General features: G+C 41.1%; 1 protein-coding gene across 1 annotated transcript in view; it reads right to left on the bottom strand.

The window, feature by feature from the left end:
* Positions 1-6,375: 6,375 nt before the first annotated feature.
* The window catches only part of CYB5R4 (cytochrome b5 reductase 4), a 69,049-nt gene continuing 47,721 nt past the window's right edge, over positions 6,376-27,703 (bottom strand). Inside the window, 5 exon segments of the mRNA XM_075063825.1 lie at positions 6,376-7,012; positions 8,065-8,229; positions 17,985-18,071; positions 23,287-23,437; positions 24,085-24,237. Coding sequence (XP_074919926.1) covers positions 6,958-7,012; positions 8,065-8,229; positions 17,985-18,071; positions 23,287-23,437; positions 24,085-24,237 — 611 coding nt within the window. The 3' untranslated portion in view covers positions 6,376-6,957.

Raw genomic sequence — 27,703 nt, 5'->3', positions numbered from 1 at the left:
CCAGTGTGCCATTAAAAATCCTGCCGACGCGGCAAGATGCAGTATCCGCACTCCATGGCCGGAGCGCCGGGCCGAGCGCAGCAAGCCTGTGGCCCCTTCCCCCGGAGCCCTGCTACCATGCGCGTAGAGCTCTGGGGGCCGGGGTTGCGCGCTCCCACAGGGCAATGTTTGGCTCCGTGGGGAGGGAAAACCACTCCCCGCTCATCCGGGGCCCTGCTGCCGCGCGCACAGCGCTCTGAGGGGCGGGGTGGGGTGGGTCTGTGCGCGTGCGGCAGCAACAAAACTCTGGATGAGCAGGGAGCCTCATGGTAAGGAATTCGGGGCTGAGGGGGGGTTGGATAAGGGTTGGGGGCAGTCAGGGGACAGGGAGCAGAGTGGGTTGGAGGGGGTTGGGATCCCCAGGGGTGGTTGGGGCGGGGGTCTCTGGAGGGGGCAGTTAGGGAGCAGGGGGTGGATGGGGCAATCGGAGTACCGGGGATGTGGGGGGTGCGGTGGGTGGGTGGATGGGATAGGTCAGGGCAAGTCAGGGGACAGGAGCAAGGAGGTCCTGGGGGGCAGTTAGGTGGCAGGGTCTCCTGGGCGGGTGACGTCAGGGACCTAGGACCTAGGTGAGGGCTTGGATAGCTGAGTTTCTGCGGGGGGGTGTGTCCGGTCGCCAGCGGTGTGGAAAGGGTTGAGGCAGGCGCGATGACGGGGGGTTTAATGGGTCCAGAGTTCTGCGGGTCCTGTCAGGGGCGGGACAGTTAGATAGGCATGACGAGTCCAGGGAGGTCTGTCTGGGGTGTGGGGGTTGGATACGGCGTTTGGGGCAGTCAGGGAAGATAGGGGGTAGGGTCCTGGGAGGCATGCTCAGGGGGACACAAGGGCGGCGGAGACGTAGTGGGGATGGCGTCCCCTCAGGCAAGGTTTTGGGTACAAGGGAGTGGATTGGAGGTGTCTTGGGGGGGCAATCAACCCGATCCTCTGCCTGACCTCCCCCCCACACACAAGCCTGAGCCCTGTACCACGCCCTCTGAGTCCTTCACGCCCCCCTGACCCAAGCCCTGACTCTGGCACCCCCATAAATACCAGCCCTCTACCTGCCACCTGCCCCCCAATCCATGCACCGCACATCCCCACCCCCACCCTTGGTCTGTGGTGCTGTGTGTTCACGTTTACCACCCTGCACCCCTCATCCCAAATGCGGAGGGACCAGGTAAGTGCCCCCAAACCCGAACCTCCCTGTCCCCACCTGAGTCCCTTCCTCATTTTAGCTCCTGGCCCGACCTTCACCCCAGCCCTGTTGTCGGTCCAACTTGCCCTCTCAGCTCCAGTCCAGTGAAGGAGCAGATGGCCAGAAACCGAGGACGATAGGTACCCACCTGTATTGGCAGCGGCCGGGAACCGTAGCCAGCACATGGGCAAGCGTGGTCTGACAGCCGATCCAGCTTGGGAGCCGCGCGGACGGAACCCTGACTGGCAGTGGCTGAAGCTTGCTGTTGGTTCCTGGGCGGTTCCGGCCTGCCCTGCCCGCCAGGCGCGTCTGCGTGCTCTGGTGCCGTTCTGGCTCGCCAGACTTTCCGCTGGCCCCGCCTCCCTACCGACCGGTCCGGCTGCAGGCTTCCACTCAGCCCCTGCCGGCCTAGAATGTGCCCGAATCCAGACACCGCGCAGACTGAGGTGTTCGCTGCGGCATAAGATCAACTTTATTTCTAATTTTAACATGAAGCTTCTTCACTATTTTGAAACCTTGTTTATATTACAATACAACACTAGTTTATATATAACTTATAGACTATGTGAGAAGAGCCTCTAAAGAAACATTAAGTGTATCCGGCACCCGAAACCTTACATTAGTCACAAGTGATATGAATACTCAGCACACCAACTTCTGGCACGGTTTGCCGCCCCTGAGCTACAGCTTAATTGTCCTGACAAATAAGCACTAGGTCGAGGATAGCCTCCAAATAATTGTGTTAACACTCCAGGTGCCACTCCTTTAGATTCATGTACATACGAGTCAAAGAGTTTGTTATAATTAGGGAGCCCTAGTGCGGGGGCCTGAACAAGGGACTCCTTGAGTGCTCTAAAGGCTCTTAACTGCTCAGCACTTGGATGTAAAGGCACCTCTGCCCCTTCTTTAGTAACTCATGTAACGGCTTTAATAATTCACCTGCAGCCACTATCCATGAAGGACAAAATCCAGTCATTCCAATAAAGCCTCTCATTCCTCGTTTTGTTGTGGGAAAAGGAATATCTAAAATTGCTTTTACCCTCTGGGGGTCTATGCAACGAATTCCAGGCCCTAAAGTACAACCCAAATATTTCACCTCTTGTTTTGCCCATTGCAGTTTTGTGGGGCTGACTTTGTGTCCCTTCATTGCCAACTGATTAAGTAGATAGATGGAAACAATTTCATTATCTTCCTGTTTTTGATGCACTCAGATATCATCAACATAAGTTACCAAAGTAGAGCCACAGGGTAACTGGACATCTTTTAAATCTTCTGCTAAAATTCTAGCAAACACTACTGGTGCCTCCACATACCCTCGGGGCATTCTAGTCCATGTAAGTTGCCCTGGGGTTGGAATTTCCTGTTTCTCTCCCCTTTGCCCAGCTGCAGCTGGTATTCCCCAGGTGAATGCAAAAAGGTACTGTTTATCTGGGGCAACTGGTACAGAGGGAAAAGCATTTGCCAGATCTAGACAAGTAAACCATTTTGTGTCTGGCAGCACCATTGCCAATATAGTGCTAGGGTTTGGCACTACAAGGTGTTCTGGGATCACATATTGATTAATCAGTCTTAAGTCCTGAACCATTTGATACACTGGTTTTCCATCTGGCCCAGGCTGAGGCTTAATAGCCAGAACAGGGGTATTGCAAGGAGACACGCATGGCACCAGAATTCCCTTCTCCTTTAGATCCTGTATGAGAGGCCCTAGCCCCTGAACAGCTTCAGATTTCAAAGAGTATCATCTCTGGGCAGGAGGAGGCTCATCACTTATCACTGTCGGATTTAAAAAGGAAGCTGACTTCACTAGTCCCACTGCATGTTTTCTTCCCCACACTATAGGGTTAACTTCATTTTGCATTCGCACAGGGAGGCTTTTACCAGATCCTTGAACTTCCAGCCCTGCTAACAAATATGCCTTTTCTAATGGGAAACTTAGAATGATGCCATCCGGATTACAAAAAATTTGAGCATGCAATTTACACAGCAAATCTCGCCCAAGCAAGTTTACTGTTCCATTCATAAGCAAAAAGGAATGCTGAATATTTAAAGGGCCCAAAGTGGCCATGCAATCACTGGTCATAAAACATCGTTCTGTCTCTCCAGTAACTCCTATCACACATTTTTCAATGTTTTCTTTTGGGGCCGCTCCCTCGGGAACAGCTGAATGAGTAGCACCGGTATCCACTAACAGTTCAAAAGTCTCGTTCCCTATTTTAAGAGGAATCAGAGGGAACCGGACATCACATTTAAATTGCACAAGTCCAGTCTCATAAATCTCAGGACTCCAGGGGAGCGGCGCCTCCCTTCATTCGCTGTTCTCTGCGAACTGCCCTGCTGCCTCTGGCTTATACTCCTTCTTAGGGCGCACTGGGCACTCTCTCTTCCAATGTCTTTCTGCACCACAATAAGGACAACCACCACTTCTAATTCCTTCTCCACATCCTCTGCCTCTCGCTGCTCCTCCTCTTCCCTTTCCATTCCATCCACCTCTGTTCCATCCACGACCTCTTCCCCTTCCCCCAGTCATTGCTACTGCCAACAGTGACACTTGCTCCTCTATAACCTTCTGCTTTTCCTTTCTTTTCTTTTTTTTTCCTTCTCCTCTCTTCCATTAAACACTCTAGTACCTATGCTAACTACCTCAGGCAAACTTTTCCCTTGCATACCATCTGGATGCTCTCTAAATCTCTTAGCAATATCCTCTGCACATTGTGATATGAAAACCAGTTTAAGTATATCCTTTCCATGATCAGTTTCAGGATCCAAATTCCCATGCTTTCTAACTTCACAAATCAGTCGAGCACAAAAGTCAGAGGGATGCTCATCTGGACGCTGAACACAAGCAGTCACCTTACGCCAATTTGGAGTAGCTTCCCCTGTGTCCCAAATGCCTTTCAAAACAACTTTCAAAAAATTATTTAAACTTGTCTTGTGAACTGAATTGTTGGGATTCCACTTAGGGTTATCAATTGGCCAAGGTGCATTCAAATGAGTTGCAGATTTTTCTTTTACTTTTTGTCTTTCATCTTCTGTCAGGAGAGTGTCTAATAACTGATTTACATCTGCCCAAGCGGGCACATGAGTGGAAAAGATTGTGTGGAATATTCTTTCCACTGCCTCAGGATTGTCTTGTAGGTGAGGCATAGTGTGCTGCCAGTTAAACAAATCTGAAGTTGCAAACAGGGTATGGGTAAAAACCATTGCATGTCCCCCATCAACCAGTGGAACCGGATAAATTCTCAATGGGGCTTGTAATATCAGGCATGTCTCAGAAACATCCTCCCTTATGGGGTTAAGTGACCTGGAGGGGGTCCGCAAGGGCGAGGATGAGGGCTGCTGTAATATTGGAAGTGTTTGAGATGTAGCCTCTGGCCAAGTTTGCAAAAGGCTGGCTGAAGGCTGCACAGAGGGAACGAGGCTGCCTGATCCCTCTGAGGAGAAGGCAACATCATCCTGAGCCCTCCCCAGGGACAGAGAAGAATCAGAACTGTCCCTAACCTGCTGTTCTTGAATCCTTGCACTCTGCCGGACAGGGGGACGAACAAGAACAAAGTCGTTCTCCTCCCGGTGTGACTCTGGGGCATATGGTGGGGAATTTTTACAAAAGCTCTCCAAACAAACAGCTTTAAAAGTTACCCGTCCCTCCATGGGTTTATAATTATACCACACAAACAAATAATCCATTTGTCTCGGCCTAAGATCAACCAAAATACCCCTTAAGAAGTTCATCCTATCTGTGGAAAAGGTTCCACACTCCGGCCAGTCTCTAGTCGGGGACAAATGAAAGGTAAATGACGGCCATTGGATCCGACACAAATTTCTCATCTTAGCCTTGGACAATCCGGCTGTCCCGGATATATCACTCCAATCTCTCAGAATGAGAGATAATGGGGCGTCCCCCGGGCATTTACTGACACCTTGTCCCATTTCCTGTATCGAGCACTCACTTACCTAGTTCCCTGGACTTCTGCTCAAAGGGCAGGTGGATGTTGCTGGATTTAAATGGGCTCAGGCTGGTTCATGAGACAACGCCTTATCACTGATGTGAGATCCGACTCCTAGGCAAGGCTCCTCTCAATCGAAGGATGCACGCTGCGTTGCATTTGGAGACAGACTCCGTCACCGGAGAGTTGGACGAGTCCTACACGGAGTCGCCAAATTTGTCGGGGATCTCTCTTATCCCAGTCGGCTCAGGTTTTGTTGTCCGACCGCAAAGAGACAGGCAACGACCAGCAAGAATCTCACTATCAAATTCTTTATTGTAGCATGCCATACAACAGAGAACTGCCCATCTCACTCCATACAGAAACAGTATCTGTAAGCATTTTTCCCAGACCTCTGCAAGCACTTGTCTTATTCTAGGCAAGGTCATAATATTAGTCCAGCAACCAGGCAAGCGCCTGACTGTTTTCAGCTACTATATTATTTTCTTCAGTAGGCCTTGCTATTGTTATTGCTAACAGCAAACATGGCCATCAAGGCAAACTCATCACTGTCACCCCTAATGCTCCCTTTTCATGTGTGCTGAAATCAAGGATGTCTTCCATTGCAAGCCTGGTGTTCATAAGGATTTTGAAGCAGGACAGATATACCCATTCAGATTTGTAAAGTAGCATGTCAACAATATTAAAAGCCACAAGAGAAGCTTTTGTATGGGCAACATTACTTGCAATAGCTGGGGCTCCATATAATCCTAAAACCAGGCAAAAGTAAATAGTTTTGCTGATTATCTCTGCTGTCTCTCCAAAATATCACTCTGTAGTAAATTATGGTCATATCACCCAATACTTAACCTTAAATAACTGGAGAACGGAGGCACAGACCCAAACAATCTAACGTATTGCAATCTATGTCATAATCTAAGGTATTTATATATTCCCCCATCACTTAGTACCTGAGCATCTTACAATCAAATGTATTTATCGTCACACCAGTGGTGAAACAAAGAAGTGCTATTATACTCATTTCAGAAGTGAGGAACTGTGGCTAAATGCCTTGCCTAAGGCACACAGGAAATCTATGGTGCAGCATGAACTTGGATCCAGGTCTCCAACTCCTAGGCTAGTGCCCTGCCCACCTGATCATTCTTCCCATCCGTCTTCCACTTTATCATTTATGACAGTGATACGCCACTCACCATGTGCATTTTAACAAGTATCCAATATTTACCTTTTTATTACTTAGTGCATCTTTACTCACAGTTTGCCATACATATGAGCACCTTATTTATCAATATTATGTACAAGGACAAGAACATGTTTTGATCACTTAAAAATAAAACACGGTTTCATGATACCAATAAGAACATAGTGTAGGTGATCATTTACCTGAGTTAACAGTGCAATATATAAATTCAGACAGTATTGCTAAGACATTTTACAGTAAAGAAAAGTGTTTCAAGTAAAAATCTATATAATCAGCACTTAAGATGGTAATAAATCAGAGCTATGAGGAAAGAGTTATAGGCTAACAAAATTAAAAATCTAATATGCACTGTTCACATTTACTTGCCTCTGCAATAAATTAATATCCTAGCTGAACTGTAAGTATTAGCAAAAATACAAAAGCAAGAAAACAGTATAAAATTCCTTTACCCCAAATGCATATACCATTCAAGAAATATTTTGATACCAAGAGTCAAATTTTAATGCATACAAAATATTTTTCTTTTCAAGAATTTAAACTTATTTATGAATGTAAATAAAGAAGATTGATGAATTAAACAGTCATATCCTTGTATTGTTTTATGCAGTAAAACTATGGACCTCTTCTTTGGAATATCCAAGATCCTGCAGAAACCTGAAAGTCAGTAATCAAATTTGTTACTTCGCATGTAAGGAAATATGAACTGCAGAACAGTAAAGCTAAACAGTTTGCAGCTCAGCAACAGTGTCTCTCTTTTTCCAGAAGACAACCTACTGAAATCAGTCTGGCTATGCAAATACATTAAGAACAAACTCCATGTCCATACAAAGAACAGGAGTGCTTGTGGCACCTTAGAGACTAACAAATTTATTTGAGAATATGTAATATTTTGAAGTATCTCAGGTTTAGTTCCCACTGAAATCTTAAAAAAAAAAATTAGAGATAAAATATATTGGTCAGATTAAATATTTTTAGATCTATGAAACTGCTCTGACATCAACAGATATATCCAGTGTTGATATTCGGCCCACTGTTTGAGGATGGATGTGCTTGTTTCCTTTGCATCTTTTCTTTTTTATATTCCATAGATTTTTAGTACAGCTATAAAATGAATATAAATGCACCAAAAACTTTAATGTTTCTACAGGATTTTAACAGAACAATTTCTTCAAATTCAGTTCCGACTCAGCTGACGCTATCAGAAATTGGCATCACTTAGACAGCTCTTTTCAGTAATCCCAGTACATCAGAGACAATCTCATTTGGAAAAAGTGATGAGTTTCAAAATTCTTAAACAACACTTAGATCTATCAAAACATGTGACGTAGTTACAAAAAATAACTGGAAAGTCATATTTTGCTAAGAGTAAAAGCTTAAACAACTTAGTGAAACTTGGGCTGTAGTTAATATTTGCATGAATGCATGTTTCTATAAGTTTTAAGATAATATAGTCATAACATTTTAGTAATCTATATTATCTAAAAAGAATGGCACATAGTATGCAACATTAGTTTAAAAAACAACATTTTCCCTATGATTGTATTCTATCCTTTTGTAATTATCTATTGCTTAATAAAACACAAACATTTACAAAAATGGATTTACTCGCCTATAAGGAAAATTCAAAGTACCATTTTAGAAATTCTAAAAGGGGGTAAAATTATATAGTTCACCTCAGGCACAGGAATAATTATTTTTACACTCACTGTATTCCTTGCTCTGTGAAAGGTGCTGGACCGCAGACACAAATAAGTACTTTGGAGTCTTTTTTGCTTCTTTTCACAAACTCAGAAAGGAGAGATGAAGATATTTTTCCCTGTTTGCCAGTCCCTTCTTTTTTTGGCTCCGAGAGAATAAATTGAACCTCAAACCTGCAAAAGAGGAGGAAATGTAAATATATTGCTTCCATACAAACATCTCTAGCACTATCAATGTAGCTCAGGGTAGATAAAATCATAGATATGTTTGCTGACAAATTTTAAAGAAAGTCAAACACTGAACTGGTGGAATTTACTGGCTTAGCACCTGGAACCAGAGTCTGTTGAAGTGCTAAACCATCTTTTGACAGCAGTAATCTCCTGCAGGTATAGAAAGAACATTTTCTTCATTTCACTTTATTCAACTAGTTCAGTTGAATGACTAGTTCATTCAAAGTTGAGAAATCAACTGGAAGCTGACAAAGATGTTTTCTACTTCCTCTTACGCATAGTGTATATTTATAGCTGAGTTTTACTAGTTCTAAATCTTGAACCACACAGTGGCCAGAAACAGTCGGTTCCATACTTTTCTTTAATAAATCGGTTAATTTTGCATGCAAAATGTGTTTTGAAACATTTTTGATAAACTCTTTTTCCTTATGTATCCAGCATATTTTAAGTAATAAACACAATTTTACAACGCTGTTCTTGTGCATTTTTAATTGACTTTGAATTTCTATCCAAATAGAACTTGACACAAACCTCAAATAAAAAATGAATCACCTAGTAAGAAATGCATCATTCACCATTTTCTAACATAAAAATTAAGAATATGAACAAATGTCAGTTAAACTATGGAAGGGACTTCGAAAGGTCTTCTAGTCCAGTCCCCTGCACACATAGCAGGACCAAGTATTAACTAGACCATCCCTGACAGGTGTTTGTCTAACCTGCTCTTAAAAATCTAAGAGCACAGAGATTCCACAACCCCCGTTGGCAATTTATTCCAGTGCTTAACTACCCTGACAGTCAGGAAGCTTTTCCTAATGTCCAACCTAAACTGACCTTGCTGCAATTTCAGCCCATTGCTTCTTGTCCTATCCTCCTTGTAACAACTTGCTATGTACTTGACAACTGTTATCATGTCCCCCCTTAGTCTTCTCTTCTCCAGACTCAACAAACTTAATTTTTTCAATCTTCCCTCATAGGTCATGTTTACTGTTCTTCTCTGGACTTCTTCTAATTTTTCCACATCTTTCCTGAAATGTAGCGCACAGAACTGGACACAATACATAAGTCCTCGGACTTGCGTCACAATTGGCTCCTGAAAATTGCATCGTAAGTTGAAACACTGTAACTCAGAACCGCAATACACTCCCTGGAAGGACTGAGCGTCATAAAGTCGAAACCAATTGTCATAAGTTGAATCAGGGTGTCAATTCAGAAATGTCCTAAGTGCTGTTTGTCATAAGTCAAACGTCGTAAAGTCAAGGACTGCCTGTACTCCAGCTGAGGCCTAATCAGCGCGGAGTAGAGCAGAAGAATTACTTCTTGTGTCTTGCTTACAACACTCCTGCTAAATACATCTCAGAATGATGTTTACTTCTTTTGCAACAGTGTTACACTGTTGATTCATATTTAGTTTGTGATCCACTATGACCCCCAGATCCCTTTTCACTGTACTTCTTCCTAGGCAGTCATTTCCCATTTTGTATGGGTACAACTGATTACTCCACTTTGGAAGGAATACTTTGCATTTGTCCTTATTGAATTTCATCCTATTTACTTCAGACCATCTCTCCAGTTTGTCCAGATCATTTTGAATTTTAATCCTATCCTCCAAAGCACTTGCAACCCCTCCCAGCTTGGTATCGTCCGCAAACTTTATAAGTGTACTCACTATGCCATTATCTAAATCACTGATGAAGACACTGAACAGAATTGGAACCAGAAGCGGTCCCTGCAAGACCCCACTTGATATGCCCTTTCAACTTGACTGAACCAATAATACCTACTTTTGGGGGACAGTTTTCCAACCAGTTATGCACCCACATTATAGTAGCTCCATCTAGGCTGTATTTCCCTAGTTTGTTTATGAGAAGGTTATGTGATATAGTATCAAAAGCTTTACTAAAGTTAAGATATACCACATCAACCACTTCCCCCACAAGGCTTGTTACCCTGTCAAAGAAAACTATTAGGTTGGTTTGACATGATTTGTTCTTGACAAATCCATGCTGAATGTGACTTATCTTATTATCTTCTAGGTGTCTGCAAACTGATTGCTTAATTATTTGCTCCATTATCTTTCCAGGTACAGAAGGTAAGCTGACTGGTCTATATAATTCCCCAGGTTGTTCTTATCTCCCTTTTCATAGATCGACACTAATATTTGCCCTTTTCCAGTCCTCTGGAATCTCACCTATCTTACATGACTTTTCAAAGATAACCACTAATGGTGCAGATACCTCCTCAGTCAGCTCCTTGAGTATTCCAGGCTGTATTTCATCAGGATCTGGAGACCTGAAAACATCTAACTTGTCTAAGTAATTTTTAACTTGTTCTTTCCCTATTTTAGCCTCTGATCGTACCTCATTTTCACTGGCATTCATTAAGTTAGATATCCAATTACTAACTAAACTTTTTGATGAAAACAAAACAAAACAAAACAAAAACAAAAAAAATGTATCTAGATATAATGTATCCTCCTGGCTACCAAAAAGAAGCACCAATTTTAGTTGCAATTCATCATGTTTAGATGGTTACCAACCAATGAGAATCAACTTCTCTTTTGGAAAATAAAGTACAAATGCAAAACAATATTAAAATTGATTAATTAAATCAAGGTTTCTTACCTGCTCATTGAAATCATGGTTAAATTGGCGATATAAATCACTGATTTATAATAAATCCACTCTGATGCATCTTAGAGCTAATGACTTCCATGACATACTTACCTCTTCCATCCCTAAAGGCTAACTGTCAAGACAGTCACTACCTGACAACACAGGATGGGAAAGAAATCTGGTCTAAAACTCTGGCTTCACTTCACAGTAGGACAGTGAGTTATCAAACACGGAGTAGCACCTACTAAGCCAGATGTTTGCCCAAAACCGTGAGTCTCCATGCCAGGAGAAAGAGAAAAGAGCCTTTTAAATAAGAGGCTTAAAACTGGAGTTTTCTTCCAGAACTTGAGGGACAGTCTCAAAGGCAGCAGGCTGTCTGTGAATACTGGATCCTCTCCATGACTAGGGTGTAAGCTGTGAAACTGTTCAAAGGCAATAGGCAACCTGTATTAGAAAAGGAAATTTATCTAATACAGAAGTGTGAAGCCTGAAGATGCATCCGTTTATTTACTGTATTACTTGTATCTTTGCTCTCCCTCATCATTTCATCTTTGAATCTTTTTCTATTAAATAAACCTTTTGTTTATTTTTACCCCAAGCAGGGTTTGTTATGTAAGTTCTGTGGAGTGTGGGGGCCCGAGTGAACTGATAACTGGGGGGCTAGTTTCACACCTTTGATGGTGGCAAACCAGAGGGCGAAAGTACAAGTGTCTGGTAGTTAAGAATTCAGGAAGGATGGATTTGAGGAGGCTCAGGACTACAAAGGCTGATGGTGTCATCCTACAGGGAGTAACTAGTCTGATAGAAGCCAGGGTGAGGCCTGTGCTTGCGAGCAGGCTACTGGTGTCAGGGATGTGAGCCACTGTAGCACAGCATTAAGGCATTCCCAGGTTACAAGGCAGGCAGTGACAGAACCCCTCACTTGTCTGGCTGACCCCCCAAATCTCACAGTTACAAGCAGAAATAATAAGTAAAATTTTAACTTTGGATTTCCAAGACCTCATTTGTGGGTTTTATCCCCTCGAAAACTCCCATTCTCAAGGGTCTTCCCTCCCCACCAAAATGAAGTGCCTTAACTCCAGGTTAAACTTTTGCCTGAGCATTTCATTAGGTTTGTTTCAACTTTCTAACATTTCATAATTGACAGGATTACTGTTCAAGTTGCAAACTTCATAGCAATCACTTTATAAGTAGATACCATCCTTGTGAAACTAATTTGCCATTTGTAAACCAATCCATTCTGCATTTAAAATGCACAAGTTAGTAAAATGTCCATGAATAAAAGCTTACTTCAACCTTCCATTAAAAGGTTTTCTCAACCTTAACCTGGTAGAAACTAATATATCTCCACAATGAAACAATCATAGTATGAAAGTTTGTAAATCAGTTATTCATCAAACTGCTACTTAGTTTTAAAAGGAGTGTATTTTCTATTTAATTCTCAATAGCTATTATAACCAATTACTATGAACATTTAAATATTTGAAATGAAAGCTACTCATTGACAAGTTGCCTAAATATTTATTTTGAACATTTTAAGTATAAGTTTATACTTTTGTAAATTAAAAAGTTTGTTTTAACTTAAATTGGCTTTTACTAATTTATCAATATATTAATTGCTGTCATAATATATATTTAGTATTTCATGATCCACAATAATTTATATGTACAGATAACAACTAATGCTGTAAGACACTTAAACTGAGCTCCAGAAGAAAAATCACCCAATCTACCAAAAAAAAAAAAAAAGAATTTCCCCCATGCCCATTCTATACCCTGATCAATCTACTCAGTCACGAAAAGTTTGCAAAAATAGTCCTTGCATTGTGCATCTTAGAATATACACTTGCAGTAAACGTCATGGCACAACCCCGATCTGCTTAAACTGCAATTGTCCTCCCTGAAAAGACACTGTTAAAATGGCATTGTGAGGTTGACTGTCACAACTGTTTCTATAACAAACATGTTTTAAAAGTAATGATTTTTCTTATTACCAGCCCTGAAAATTCTGCCTGGTCTCTGACAGACATCTGGGTTCTTTACATCTCATACACCATATCATTTATAAAGTTCTTCAAGCCATGTTATGCCTTTAACTCCTGTGGAAAGGAATTCCACTGCCTTCAAAGGATTTGCACAGGTGTGTAACTAACTGAACAATTCTGCTGAAGGTGCATATAATGAAATAGAATCTGCAATCTGCTATTCCATACAGATGTTCTTTTTCAGCGCTAATGAAAGTAGAAGGCAGTAAAACACATTTTCGGTACTAAATAAATACTATTCTGAATATACATGGAGGAAAATGTCACTGTTAAAGCGACACCATATTTGGCATTTTCAACTTAAGAAAAAAACTTTGTTTGAGTCAAGCTTACTACTACCCTCTCTCCACAAGAATCTACAACAGATTGTTATGCACATAACATTCTCTAGACCTCAGAATGTTCTAGTCCTAATTAATCAAGAGAACATCAGAACAAAATAACCCCCTGAAGTTAATGTTCAACTCATTTTTCTGCTACATTAAATCCCATCTCCCACTTTAAAAGTTTAAAGAAACACATCCCTGACGATTATCTTATTTTACACATATTTCCTGTTTAATCAAAAAATAAATCAGGGGTAGTCAATTATTTTTTTATCAAAGTGAAAATTTCTTCATTAAAGTATAGCCAAGGTCCAGACTCCAGAGAAACCCTTTTCACACTGCAATAATGATACAGTAAAAGCTGTTTTATCTGGCACTTTACCAAGCAGAAAGCTCTATAAACCAGCATTTCTGATCTTCACTGAAATGCCTGTTTACAGTCCAGGTGGGCGGGGCTGGGGGCCACTCACCTCAGGTGGCTTCCTGCAAGTGGCGACCTGTCCCAGCTGCTCCTAGGCAGCTCTGCGCCCTGCCTCCACCCGCAGGCGCCATAGCTGAAGCTATTGCATATGCAGTTTTGAGACAGGATTTTATCCATTTAGAGACTACTGTTACAATCTGCATATGGCAAACAGGTGAGGCAAAGAATGAAACAATTTAGTTCTGTCCAAACCAAAGGCTAGAAATTGCCTGACATCTAATGTATGGAGACACTGCTCCTCCAGAGATGAATGTAACTTATTTAAGAACTCAGGTCAATATAAAGCCTGATTCAAAATGAAACTGAGAAACCATTTTAGACAAAAATTTGGGGTGTAGTCATAAAGTCACTTTCTCCTTAGAGAACTGTGTGCAAGCAGGTTCTACCATTAGAGCCTGCAACACAGACTTTCGTTCTGGATGTTATCGCTACCAAGAATGCAGCCTTCTGACACAAAAGTGGAAAGGGACAAGATGCTACGGGCTCAAATGGAGGGCCTATTAAAGCCACCAGGACCACGTCAAGGAGAGGACCACAGAGGAACCAGCTTTTGGACCGGATGATGGAGACGACGAAGAAGCCCTTGTAAGAATCTTGCTGCCATAGTATTGGAGAAGGCTGATCTTCCCCGAATGGGAGGATGAAACACTGATATACCTGCCAGACGCACCCTTAATGAGCTAAGCGTAAATCCAGATGACTGAAGGTGCAGCAAGTACTCCAAAATGTCCTGAATAGAAGCCAGTGTTAGTTGAACTCCAAGGGCCAATAACCACACTAAAAACCACTTCTGTTTAATTGAATAGGCAATTCTGGTAGAGGGCTTTCTATTGTTGAGTAGGACGTGTTCGAACAGCCACCGAACACCATTCTTTTGCCTCATTCAGCCATGAATCAGTCCCATCATGAGATGTAGGGAACTGAGCATGGGATCCAAGGTGCAGCCATGATTCTGAGTGAGTAGGTCAGGGTGGAGAGGAAATGGTATGGGAGGCTGAACTGACAGTGCGAGAAGGCTGGAGAACCATCACTGCCTCAGTCACATTGAGCAAAGAGAACAAGCTTGGCCCAATCTGTCTTCAGCTTGTGGATGTCCTGTAGAATGATTGGGATTATGGTAAAGGCATACAGGAGAGTCGACTGCCAGCTTAGATGGGATGTGTCAGACAGGAAGCCCGGATCAAGACCCCCTCAAGAGCAGAACAGATGACATTTCCTGTTGTCTCTTGTAGCAAACAGATCAATTATCTGAATACCCCAAACTGTGAAAATTACCTGAAGGACACTTGTCTTCAGAGACCATTTGTGACTTGGGAAAAATTCCTGCTGAGACGGTCCATGAGATGATTCTGGACCCCAGGGCAAGTGATCAGCTATCACAGTAGCAAAGAATCCTGTGGCACCTTATAGACTAACAGACGTTTTGGAGCATGAGCTTTCGTGGGTGAATACCCACTTCGTCAGATGCATGCACGAAAGCTCATGCTCCAAAACGTCTGTTAGTCTACAAGGTGCCACAAGATTCTTTGCTGCTTTTACAGATCCAGACTAACACGGCTACCCCTCTGATAGCTATCAGAGCGATACTCTCCTTGGTGCAGAACTGCCACAACCTGACTGCCTCCTGGTAGACCATGCTGAAGCGTGCTCCCTCTTGCTTCTTCACATAATACACTGTGGTGATATTTTCAGAGTATCTGAACCACTGAGCCCCTGATACAGTCCAGAAGAGCACGACATGCATTGCAAGGACTCCTACTCTGACCTCAGACCTTGAGCTTCCAGTGACCCAAACTATCAGGGAGGCACCACTGACAACTGAGCCGTTGGCAAGGGCCAGGCAAAGTGAATGCCCTGGCAAACCTTCTCTAGACTAGTCCACCACTACAAGGAGTCCAAGACCAGTTGAGGAAGACAGATCAATCCGCTCAAGGTATGAAGAGTTGGACACTAAGCTGTCCTGAGCCATATTTGGAGGGAATGAAGGTGCAACCTTGCATACTGGACCACCTACATGCAAGTGGACATGTGGCCCAAGAGCCTCAGGCACATCTAAACTGCTGTGGATGGCTGAGACTGCAGATTGAGGCAAAGGTGCTGAAATCGGTTGGTGAGCAGAAACACTCTGTGTAAGCTCGAAAGCATGTCTCTCTCATCAGTAGAAGTTGGTTCAATAAAAGATATTACCTCACTCACCCTGTATCTCTAATATCCTGGGACCGACACAATTACCACAAAAGTGCATACAAAAAAAACATTGACATTTTGGAGTCACAGTGTTCTTTAACAGTCCCCTGCCCCCAAATAGAAGGGTTATGATGAGATATATATATATATACACAGACACTAAGTTTAAGATGAAGAATTGCTAAATGGTAAGGTTAAGAGCTTTTAGGTATACTTTAATAAATTATAATTATGGATAGCGAATGACTTTAGATGAGGTGACATTTAGGCCAAGGCCTCAGCCTAAATTTGCTTGGCAATGCTTGTGATTTTGCCAGTTCTTCGCCTCTTACATAGATTGGCTGATTAGATTAAAATAATGCTACTCTGACAGGACAAAGTTGATATGTATTTCCATGTCACCCTGCTCCTGGGTTTTCCCAGAAAAGGGGACTTTGGTCATTACAGGTTTGTGTGTTTATTATACTAATTAAGTTTCCCTTTTACCTAAAATCTTCCAACATAACAATATAATATAATGAAATGAAAATTATAGACACAACTAAAGATAATTAAATTAAAATTTGTGTATGTGTATTGTATGGGTTACATAAGACAAATGCTTAACACTGATTGGAGAAAAGTTAAGGAATAGGTGATGTGGACATGCATGAGAATATAAGCAAAGGAGGGCCCAAGCTGGAGGAATACCAGGCCAGAAAGTGAAGGAATTGGCCTGAAGAACCAGACCAGGGATCAGAGGCAGTGATGGCCAGCCTGATGTACAGGAGAACTTCCCAGTGCTCCAGAATACAGTAACAGGGGACCTCAACCAAATCCATCTTATATGTTTATCATCTGGCATAAATATATGTTCAGACACTGTGACAATAATTCTGTCTGAAATTTTATAAATAAAGGTGAAAACTGATTAAGCCTAAATTGGGTATACTCAGTTTCCCATCTTACATTTCCAAGATGCAGATTTACTTTTCAAGTTCTAGAAACATCACCAGAACATCTAGTTTAAAATGGAGTAGTGTACAGACATTATTATAAAAGCCATTCTTGAAACATGGTTCATGGAACAGCAGTGTTTTGTGGACAACTTACTAGTGATTCATGCCTAGCTGGCAGATTGCATGGTGCTATCTACTGATTTTCAACTGCTCAAAAGCCTAAATTAAAAAAAAAAAAGCTAAATATTTGAGCATATGTTTAAGTCTATCCCTACTAAGAAAGGCACATATGCATGTTAAACAGCTCATGTTATAAACAGCTAAAGTAAGAGGAAAATTTACCAGCGCAAGCTTAAAAACCCATCCCGTCTACCCTTACTGTGGTGGTGGTAAATTGATGATGTCCACTATATTACTCACCCATTTAAAAAAAGAGTTACACTCTCCAGATAAGTGGTAAACATGGTAGAATTTATGATTGCTTTATAATTCAAAATACTTCTGCAAAGATCATTTCCCTAGCCTGTTACTTTGACCATATCAACACCTTCTTTTTGCATTCTTCCACTGGCTCCCTTTTCTCAATTGCCTAAAACACATACTACTTGTCTTCACTTTCCAGGCATATCCCCACCCTGCGATGTCTCACACACTATCAAGATGTCAGCTTCCACCTTCACTTGGTCCAACATGCCAGTCTCCATCACCCACTTGTTACATTTTCAAACAAGCACCTTTGCACTTTCTCCCATGCTGTCCCTCATGCTTGGGAGGCGCTCCCCATAAACATCTGCAAAAACTAGCATATCATCCTCCGAAGTTTTCCATGAAATTCTCCCTTTCCATAATGACTACAAAAAAACCTTCACAATGGTTAAACTGCCAGTGAACAGAGACCACTGTCTATCATACTGGCCAGTACTGCCTCATTGTTTCCTTGTACTCCCCCGTCTGTTAATATCCATCGATTGTAAGCTTTCGAGGGACCATCTTTGTTTTTTTTTTTGTACAGCACCAAGTATCATGGAGTCCTGGACTCTGATTAGAGCACCTAAATAATATAAATAAATAATTTATAAATGAAATTCTGTCAAACTATTTAATACCTTTTATCTTTCAGGGCCAACTGCTCCAGCTGGTTTCTCCAAAGTATATCATCTTCTGTTTTGTTGAAGAACATCAACTTCACTGTCCTTAAAAAAACAAAACAGAACACACACAACTTCAATATCAAGCTTTTAACTACATATGAATGTGTAGCAACTATTACATAGAAAGAAAATACTGCACATCTCCAGAACACATTTAATTATGCAGTTATTTAAGACTTATATTCTCTTAAGGACAAGAATGATGAATTTTTTAGGAATTCCACAGGCTTTAGTAACAGTACTATATACCTATCTAAAAGTTGTTCTTTAGTGTCTGAATAAGATATTCTAATAAATGTCATGTAAGTAAAACCCTGAACACCTCTAAATAATTTGAACATTATACACTCCATGTTGTACAGATAAACTTTGAGTTTCAAAATGGTGATAATGGAGTCTGGTTTCATCATTTGCCATTAGCTTTATAAATTACAGTATATTACCTGGTCTTAAGGCAGTCTGGTTTTGAAGATATTTAGGTGAAAACTAGTGCTGATGAGACACTAACCCAACAGTCCAACAATGACTTCCCACTGGAACACAGTACCAGTACATTATGCCCTTCATTTTAAATTGCAGTTTATATAACATCCGTCATCCCAATGACCCCAGAACAATTTACAAACTACAGATATATTGAGTGGTCAGATATTATTCTAATGGGCATTACAGAAATAGCAGAGACACAAGAGTCATTTTATCTACCATAAAATGCAGCTATACTTCTGGGAGACTTGGTACAACAAGATGACGACAGTGATCAAGGCCCCCCATGTCCTTGTGGTAGATTAGACCTATATAATGCTGCACTACCTCCTCTTACAGCACTCCAGTTTAGTTTAATCAATAAAGTGTTTTTAAGCGTCATTTATTTTTACATGAAATTTTACATGGCCCTCAAATTTTAATGTACTACAGATTTTTCTATTGATAGGTAACTGCAACACAGAAGCCATTTGAGAAAGCTGGAGGGGATGGGAGCTGAATAAAGGGCAGAGGCTTTTGGCAACCAGGAAAAGGAAAGATGGTTTTAGTTTGGGGCATATAAGTATTCAGAAAGCAGCTGAAGTTTCTGACACTGGAGGGACGCATTCCCTCTTTCCCTCCCTTGTGGGCAGGGGCAGAATGATTAAGAGCTTGCCTACATGCAGAATTGCACCCATTTAAATTAAGATACAATTTTAAGACACTTTAGTTAAAATGGTACAAAAGGCTCTGTGGACACTTCAGTCTACCATAGGTTTATTTCAATTTAGCATAAAACCGATTAGGAACAGGTTTAAAACTAAAAAAAATCTAAAATAAATTACTAGTCCAGCATGTAGGTAACAAAATCTATTAAATCCACTCACATTCCATATTTTTTGGCAACTGGATTTTACTCAATAGGTTTAACTAAACTGATGCAAACATATATAGACAAAGTCTATCTGGTGGAGGGATAGAGATTTGAATTACTATCTAACAACAAGCAATCATCTTAGCTTGCAACTAAAGAGTTAATTTAGATATTTAAGTTATCATACTCCAGATTTAACATCTTATTGACAAAAGTCAGGCAGTTCACACCTATCTCACTCCTACTGTATCAGGTAGCCTGCAGGCTCAGGCAGACATCAGTATTGATTTATATTAGGTTCACATTTATACACTTATCTTTTAAGGTCTAGAGACTTCATTTCTAAAAAAAATTAAACGCTTACACGCTGGAGTAGAATTATGTGGAAGTTTAAAAATAAACTACAATTCAGTGGCAATTTATATGACCATGAAAATGCATCTTCAGAATCTTGATCCTAATCCTTTGCATGTAAAACTAAGACCAAGCAGCACACTAAAAAATACAATGAAGAAAGAATAAAGTGAGTAATCTGGGCCAAAAGTATTGTCAAGTTTGATTCCCCATTCTGGTACTTTGAATGCAGAAGGTGGGGGCCCGCAAGGATTCTAAAAATTAATATTTGCCACTCCAGGTCTGTACTAAACTCCCAAGGTTACAGCTTCTCTCTGACCTTGGATGAGTATATGCTGCCACGACCCAAGCGCAAACCCCACCCCCCCTTTTGAGAATCCAGGAAGGAGCATTTGGGAATTCCTTCATGTGGGATATCCTCAAGCCCTTTCACCCCCCCCCTCCTTTCCCCGGGAAAGAGCTGAGAAAGAAAACAAAGGAAATCAGCTGTTGCCACCAGCTAATTAAACATATGCACAAACCTCTTAGGACACGAAAAAATGAAAAACAAAAACAAAAAACCCAATCCTGTTCTTAAAAATAGTAAATTTTACTAAAAACAAAAAAAGAAAAAAAACATCTGGAACTTAGGCTTTTTGCTAGATCTTAAAAAAAATTACAAAAGTTAAGCATCAAAATAGCTATTGAGGTTCAGCTTAAAGATTACAAGCAAAACAAAAACATTTGGGGGTTAGCACAGAGGAATCCACAAGCCAATAAGAAATAATCCTAATCGCGTCTTCCTAGACATTCCCTGATTTACTTACCGGTACACATCTGGGGTTTCAGATAAGCAATTCCAAGGTATGATTTGATGATTTTTCATACCTGGCTTAAAGCTTCGTACAGCATAGTTCAGCCCTGTTCCTGCTCTGCGTCTCCTCTCTCCAGAGAACAGACAGACAAAAGGGAAGTCTTATTTCAATTTTAAAAAGTTCTAGCCTTCCCATTGGCTCTTTTGGCCAGTTACCCACTCAATTCCTTTTACCTATGTATGCAGTCAGACTTTTTAACCCTTTACAGGTAAGCAAGTAGAGAACAGCTACCAAGAGGGATTTTATAGTTAAGTGGCTGGCTGGGTGACCATAAAGGAAAGCTTCTCCCGCCCTTTCACCTATCACAGGTACTCTTGGGGCTTCCCTATGTAGAGAAATTACTTCAGAATAAGATAGGGTGTGAATTTAAAGTGCTAGAGTTATTCCAGAATAAAAGAGAGTGTCCAAAGAGGGAGATATTCCGCTATGCCAGTTAATTTCCCCATGTAGACAAGCCCTTAAGAAAGAGGAACTTTATTGTCTCCTTTGCATATATCCAGCCTTAAAAATTCTGCATTGTGCAATTTTTCATATTCTCTGTTGCAGCTAGGGCATACTTCACATTTCTGGGAAACCTCTCTTTCCAATACTGACTGAAGCCAAACATAACTTAAGCAGAGAATGATCTGCTATAACAGCAAGCTCATTTTCTGCTTCCGGGAAAAAAGGAAACAGTTCTTGTGTCACGTCTACTTCATCACTGGAGTTAAATGGAGAAGGGAAGAGTTCCAAGAATTCTAGATGCCACACATTTCAACAGAGGGTTTCAGTGGTATATAGCGTTTTGGGAAATAGCCAGCTAGGGGACAAAAAAGAGATTTTAGAAATAATTTTTATGCTAGTTGAGTGGTTGGCACAAAACAAACTAGGTTCAATATAAAACCCCAGATCTCAATTTCCTTGGAAATGAAAAAAATTAAATTTGTTACAATAATTAAGCACCATCAAACATGTTGATGCTGCGTCCCACTTCAGCATCTGCTACTTTGGCCAGTAATTACTGAAAACCTTCCTGGACAATGAGGGCTTCTGGCAGAGGAAAGGGCTTGGGAACAAATGCTATTGTGCTCCCTGGTTGGTAAGGCATTGGGGATGCTAACTCCTGCCACAATACTTCTCAGTACTTGTAAGTGATTGCAAATGGGAAAACAGGCTATGATTCAATTCTGGGAAGGATATCAAACACTAGCTAACCTGTCCTAGAGGCATCATTCTCCAGTGGTGTTATTTCTGAAAATAAGCAGTGGAGCATGTAGTGGTCTTACTGGTAGTCAAACTGCAAAATACTCTGATCTCAAAGGACAAAATAAGAAAAGGTTGCCAGACTCTTAATTAGGCCCGAAGTGCATTTCTAGAATATAACTTTTAGGACTGTGATAATATTCACTTGGAAAGATAAAGTGTTTTTAGTTTTACTGCAAGTCCTGATTTTCTACCACCTTCTCTCTTCCTAAAAAAGCAGTCTTTTTTTTACTCACATTTGTGAGAAATCAGCATCAAATAATTAAATCTGCAAGTTCCTTCAAATCTAACAGCCACAATTCTACAAAGGCTTTTTTGGCAATTCATTGTATCATTGTCAAATACGTTACAGTATGTTGTACAGCTAAACTGTCAGATCTAAAGGTATTTTTCTCTGTTATATTAAAAGAAAGATATCTGAACATAAGCAAATCTGGGGACCAAAGATGGAGCTATTTAACATGGACATTTTTAGAATACTATACAGAGGAAAAATGTGTTATGAATGTAATTTGGTTTTATACTACACATCCTGCGTCACAGTCCACACAATAAAAAGATATAAAAATTAAAAGCACCACTCTTGCCACTTTTAGAAAAGAAAGTGGAGTTTTAAGAAATATGAAGGACAGGTAATAAGGAGCCAATTGTGCTCAGAACCATCAAGTTTAAGTAAATTGTTTGAAATACACATGGCCCACCACCCATTTAAATACCAATGGTATCAACTTAAAGTCAATCCAGCATTTTATAGGCATTCCTTATAAAAGCCAGAAGACAAGTAGAAAATAATTAGTCACTCAAATCAGTGAAAGAACACATTGCTGCCCTCTGAACAAGATGACAGAAGCCCTGTTGAGAACACCACAATAAGCGACTCTGGATTCCTTTAGCAAGTTCATAGCATAAATAAGAGAAGAGCCTATGCATGCAAAATGGTTTTCACACTATGTATGAAACATGGTCTTCTACGGAAAGGAAAAAGTCAAAAGTAATGCCAGAGTTCCTCACTGTCAGCGGACTTGCTGAGCAGTAGTGAATAAGCAGGGAATGCAAAAGAATCATAGCACCTCCATAACTACCTTTACCCTCCAACAAGGCCTTGTTTTCTCAGAATTAAGGATAAGGTATCCCCAACACACCTAACTAGTAGTACTATCCAAATGTTCTTCCAGATAACTAAGATGCCGATCTTTCAGATTCCACTGGGCAAGAGATAGTTATATATCATCTGCTATCAATGACAAACACCAGCAGTATCCAGTCACCGTCTACGCTTGAGCTCCCAAAGTCCACAGATGAGAGAAAAGTTTCCCTGAAACAGATCAGGCTTTACAATACACCAAGGCACAATGCTTCCTAATGCATTTTCTGTTATTCCTATAGAACTGAGTTCAGTCATTTATCCTCTACTTCCTCATTAAAAATTAATCTCTTTTGGTACCTAAGCCATAAGGAGTATACTAACCTCAGACTACAAACATTAGTCAGAACATAGTTCAGTAGTTTAACCATTGGTGTGAAGCCTGTGCCTGCTGCCAATAAAAAGAGATCTTCTAAAGTTTGAACTTGCGACTTCTTGAAGCTACCTTCAGAATTGCTCACGGAAATATAGTCTCCTATATAACAAAAACAGAACAGTAAACGTTACTGAAGTGGAAGTCAGAATATTGGTGATCTATTCTATACAAACTCTTATGCTGCCCTCATCACTGTAGAATCTGAGCATTTTCAAGAACAGCACTGACATGACTAATATCTGTCACATGTGGTTTATTTTCTCTCATTCGGTCACCAAAGAAAAACTGGATGTGCAATGTAATGTTTTGGTACGGTGTTTGGGTTTTTTTCGTATAAATACACACAGAGCCATGGTTTAAATTGGTGATGACAAAGTCAAAAGTATGTCTTCCACTTGGAGCAACAGGCACTGAGGTTTGTGCTAACATTAATCACACAAAAACAAACCTGTTTTTTTCCAACTAGCAGAGAAATCGTAAATAATGTACATAGAAAGAAACTTTACAATAAGCTAGCTATAATTATGTAGGGAAAACTCTGGAAGTGTAAACCCCCAATGTGAATATTTTACACCACACAGTTCCTAACAAAACTACGTAGGATACGGCTAAAGGAATAAGATTTCAAATATTAAATGTAACAAGGGCACAAAGGAGAAAACACACATATGTAAGTGAGTACCAACTTGAACAGCCTGTGGTGGAAAACATACATATAAAATGATTTAGTGCAAGAAAACACTTACCAATTTGCAGGTGGTCAAGTTCTGGTGTGAAAAGTCCATTGGGATAAATTTTGATCATTAAAATTAGGTGTGTATTATCATGGTGAGATGGTTCTTTGAAATCAGATTTCAAAGAAAAAGATACAGGTGTATATGGCTTCACTATCTCAGTACCTATGCAAACAGAAGAAAAGCACAAAATGAAACTTCTAGCACAAAAGAAGACTCATACCAAGTGATTTTAATGTGATCATATTCATTAAGCAGCCTGTCTACTCCTATAATTTCTCAGCAGCTGTTTCAAATTTTTAAGTTTTTTAATAAGACAGGTTTTAGCATTAAACACAAACAAAAGTAAACATAGCCAAGTGCTATTTCAGATTTATATGAACTTATAAGATGACAATTACTAAATTAGCTAATTTACTAACTCCAGCTAGTTCAAGGACTAAGCCTACTACACAGGGTAAAATGTGTTGATGTAGCTGCATCCACACTCAGAGCCTTTCCATCCTATTTCAAAAAATTACTTTATGTCAAAAATAAAATAAATAAACCCACAACCCAAACAAAAAAAACCCTTTATCTTAACACAAAGCACCACACACACGCACCCTTTGAGATGTGTCCCTATGGATGCTCCACCTCAGATGCACATTTGTCTCTCGTGCCCTTGGTTGGAGATTTCTAGCTAGCATTTCCTGTTCAGCCTTCACACATGCCCTATGCCTCCTCATGGCAGACACCGAGGCTATACATGGGTCTGCAGGCAAAACTCCCTCAGTTCTTCTCTATTAAGTAAGAAAATCCTCTAAGGAACAACCAAAGCAGAGGGAAAGGAGGGCAGTAGTAGAGCACCCATAGGGACCTACATCTTGAAGAACTACAGTTACTGCACAAGGCAACGTTTCCTCCATTTAACAGCATCCCTATTAGTACACTGTACACCAGCGTACATATCAAGGAAGCAGGTTACAGAAGTTGTTCCCGATGTTATGTGGGAAGAAACTGAATACTCAGTTCATAACATAAAAAGAGAGGGAAGAGTCTGGGAGTGGACAATGTTTGGCCAGAGTGTAGCAAAGCAGGGGAAGATACACTCTTCAAAGCATTGGTGCAACGGTTCACCATCTATATCAATAGCAAGCGTGTTCCAGATGCATGGAAGAAATCGAAAACAAAACTACTGATGAAAAAAGGCTCAGTTCTTCTGGACTGCAACTACCATCCAACCACACTCCTCTCACAAGTGTATAAAGTCTTCACCCGCGTCATACTCAGATTATGAAGGATCTTGAAATACATGAAAGCAGAGAACAAGCTGGTTTCCACTCAGGGTATTCAACAATTTATCACATCCACTCAGTTTGTATGCCTTCTATTTTTCGATGAACTGCCAAAGTACCATTGTGTATTGCACCTGACGACTACAAAAAGGCATTTGACTATGTGGAGATTAACGCTGTACTCAACGCACTCAATGAAATCAGAATTGACCCGAGGTACATCAATCTGCCGGAAGAAATTAACCGCAATTGCTCAGAGATAACATTATTCAATGTCTCCTGCATTATTACTATAGCAGAGGAGTTAGACAAGGTGACAATCTCACCAAAGCTGTTTGCAGCACCACTGGAGTCACTGTTCAAGAAATTTGAACTGGGAAGAAGGAATCAGAATTGATGATGAACAGTTAACACATCTTCTCTTTGCTGATGATTGTGTACTACTGGCAAAAGAGACAGCAGAACTGGAGAACAAATTGCTGCAACTGCAAACACTTTTGTACGATATCAGGTTGGAAGTGAACATGTTGAAGATGAAGTGAATGTGGAATAAGCATTGTACAGAAGGAATCATCACTATAAATGGGAAAAATCGAGAAGATCAACAAATACTTTTATCTGGGTCAGCAGCTGAGCAGACACAACTCATTTGAAGGCGAATGCAGGAGGAGGTAAAAGGCGGGGTGGGCAAGTTTCAACAAAATAAAGGCGTCTCTAACAGATGATGAACTGCCCATGAAGAAAAGGAAAGAACTGTTTAACTCCACTGTTTTGCCAGCAATGATATACGGAGCAGAAAGCTGGTCAATGGCGAAAGCAGAGGAAGAAAAATTCACCAGAGAATAATCACCCAGAGAACAACGGAAATGTAAATGTGTAAGATATCGCTCCGTGATCATATACCGAATGAGGAGATCAGAAGGCATACAGAGGTGACCGATGTAGTGCAGATCATGTAGTCCACAGACAAGACAATAGGTGGACAACCCGCATCAGTGACTGGATCCCCAGAGCTCACAAGCGACCACTGGACAGACCAAAAATGCACTGGGCTAATCCCATGACAAAATTATTTGGCCATAAATAGAAAGAATGCAACAAAAGAGAATGGTGTGGCATCGACTTGCAATCGTGGAGGGACAGATGAAGATAAACCAGACAAAGGTGATCCCTATGAGTGATCCATTTCAGGTGATCTCTCTCTGGCCATCCCCATCTCTGGAATACGTTCAGCTCCTATTCACAATCATGGGAAAAAATTGTCTGCTGAGGGCATCTGCAGTGGTGTTCCAGATGCCTAGAAGGTAGGCTCCTGAACTTTGGATGTGGTTGGCTATGCACCAGTTCCAGAGTTTTACAGCTTTGACGCACAAGGAGGGGGATCTTGCTCCTCCCTCCTTGTTGACGGAAAACGTGCAGAACAAATTGTCCATCATGACCCTGATTGCTTTGTCCTGATGAAGGGTAGGAAATGAAGGCAAGCGTTTCTGACTGCCCTGAGCTCCAACAGGTTGATTTGGAGACTGGTTTGTGGACCATCCATCTGCCTTGAACTGCCAGGGTACCGAGGTGGGCACCCCTGCCTAACAGGGATATTTCAGTTATTAGAGTCACTAACAGTTCTGGGAGACACCATCACAGATATGGAGTTGCTTCGTTCACAGTTCAGGCAATTCTTTACGTGCAAGGGGACCCACCAACTGTCCATCCAAGACATCCTTGGTCAGAGAATAGGCAGTTCTCAACAAACCTGGGAAGCAGCAGAGGTGTAACCCTGCATGATTGGACACAAAGGTACATGCTGCCATATCGCCAAGGAGTTGAAGCCAGGTCGTTATTGATGTCTGAGAGCTTCCCTGAATAGTCTCTCAGTCCTGACAGTCACAAATCTGTCAAAGGGAGGAAAGCTCCGGCTGTCACTGAGTACAATAAACTGAATTCCTTGCATTGGTACTAATGTGGATTTCTTTATGTTCAGCTGTAGGCCCAACTTTCAGAGCAAGAGCCTTCTGATTGGATGACTACACTGCCTTGAAAGAGCAGCCTTTGAGAAGCTAATCATCGAGGTAAGGGAAAATGAGAATCACTTCCTGCTAAAGATAAGCCACCACTATGGCTAGAAACTTCAGAAACATCTTGGAACCAAAGACAGACCAAAGAGGAACACTCTGTACTGGAAATTATCTTGGCCCACAGCAAATCACAGGTATTTCCTGTGCAATCAGTGTATGGCTACATGGAAGTAAGTGTCTTGTAGGCCGAGGAACAAAAACCAATCCTTTTCCTCTAGTGTAGGAATTATAGCTGCCTGACAAAGTTCCTCCTCTACTTTGATGGGTCCTGCACTTATTTGC

Source organism: Chelonoidis abingdonii, chromosome 3 (genome assembly GCF_003597395.2).
Source record: "Chelonoidis abingdonii isolate Lonesome George chromosome 3, CheloAbing_2.0, whole genome shotgun sequence".
NCBI classification, from domain to species: Eukaryota; Metazoa; Chordata; order Testudines; family Testudinidae; genus Chelonoidis; species Chelonoidis abingdonii.
Note: the sequence above shows the minus strand (reverse complement) of the source record. Positions and strands in the feature narration are given on the sequence as shown.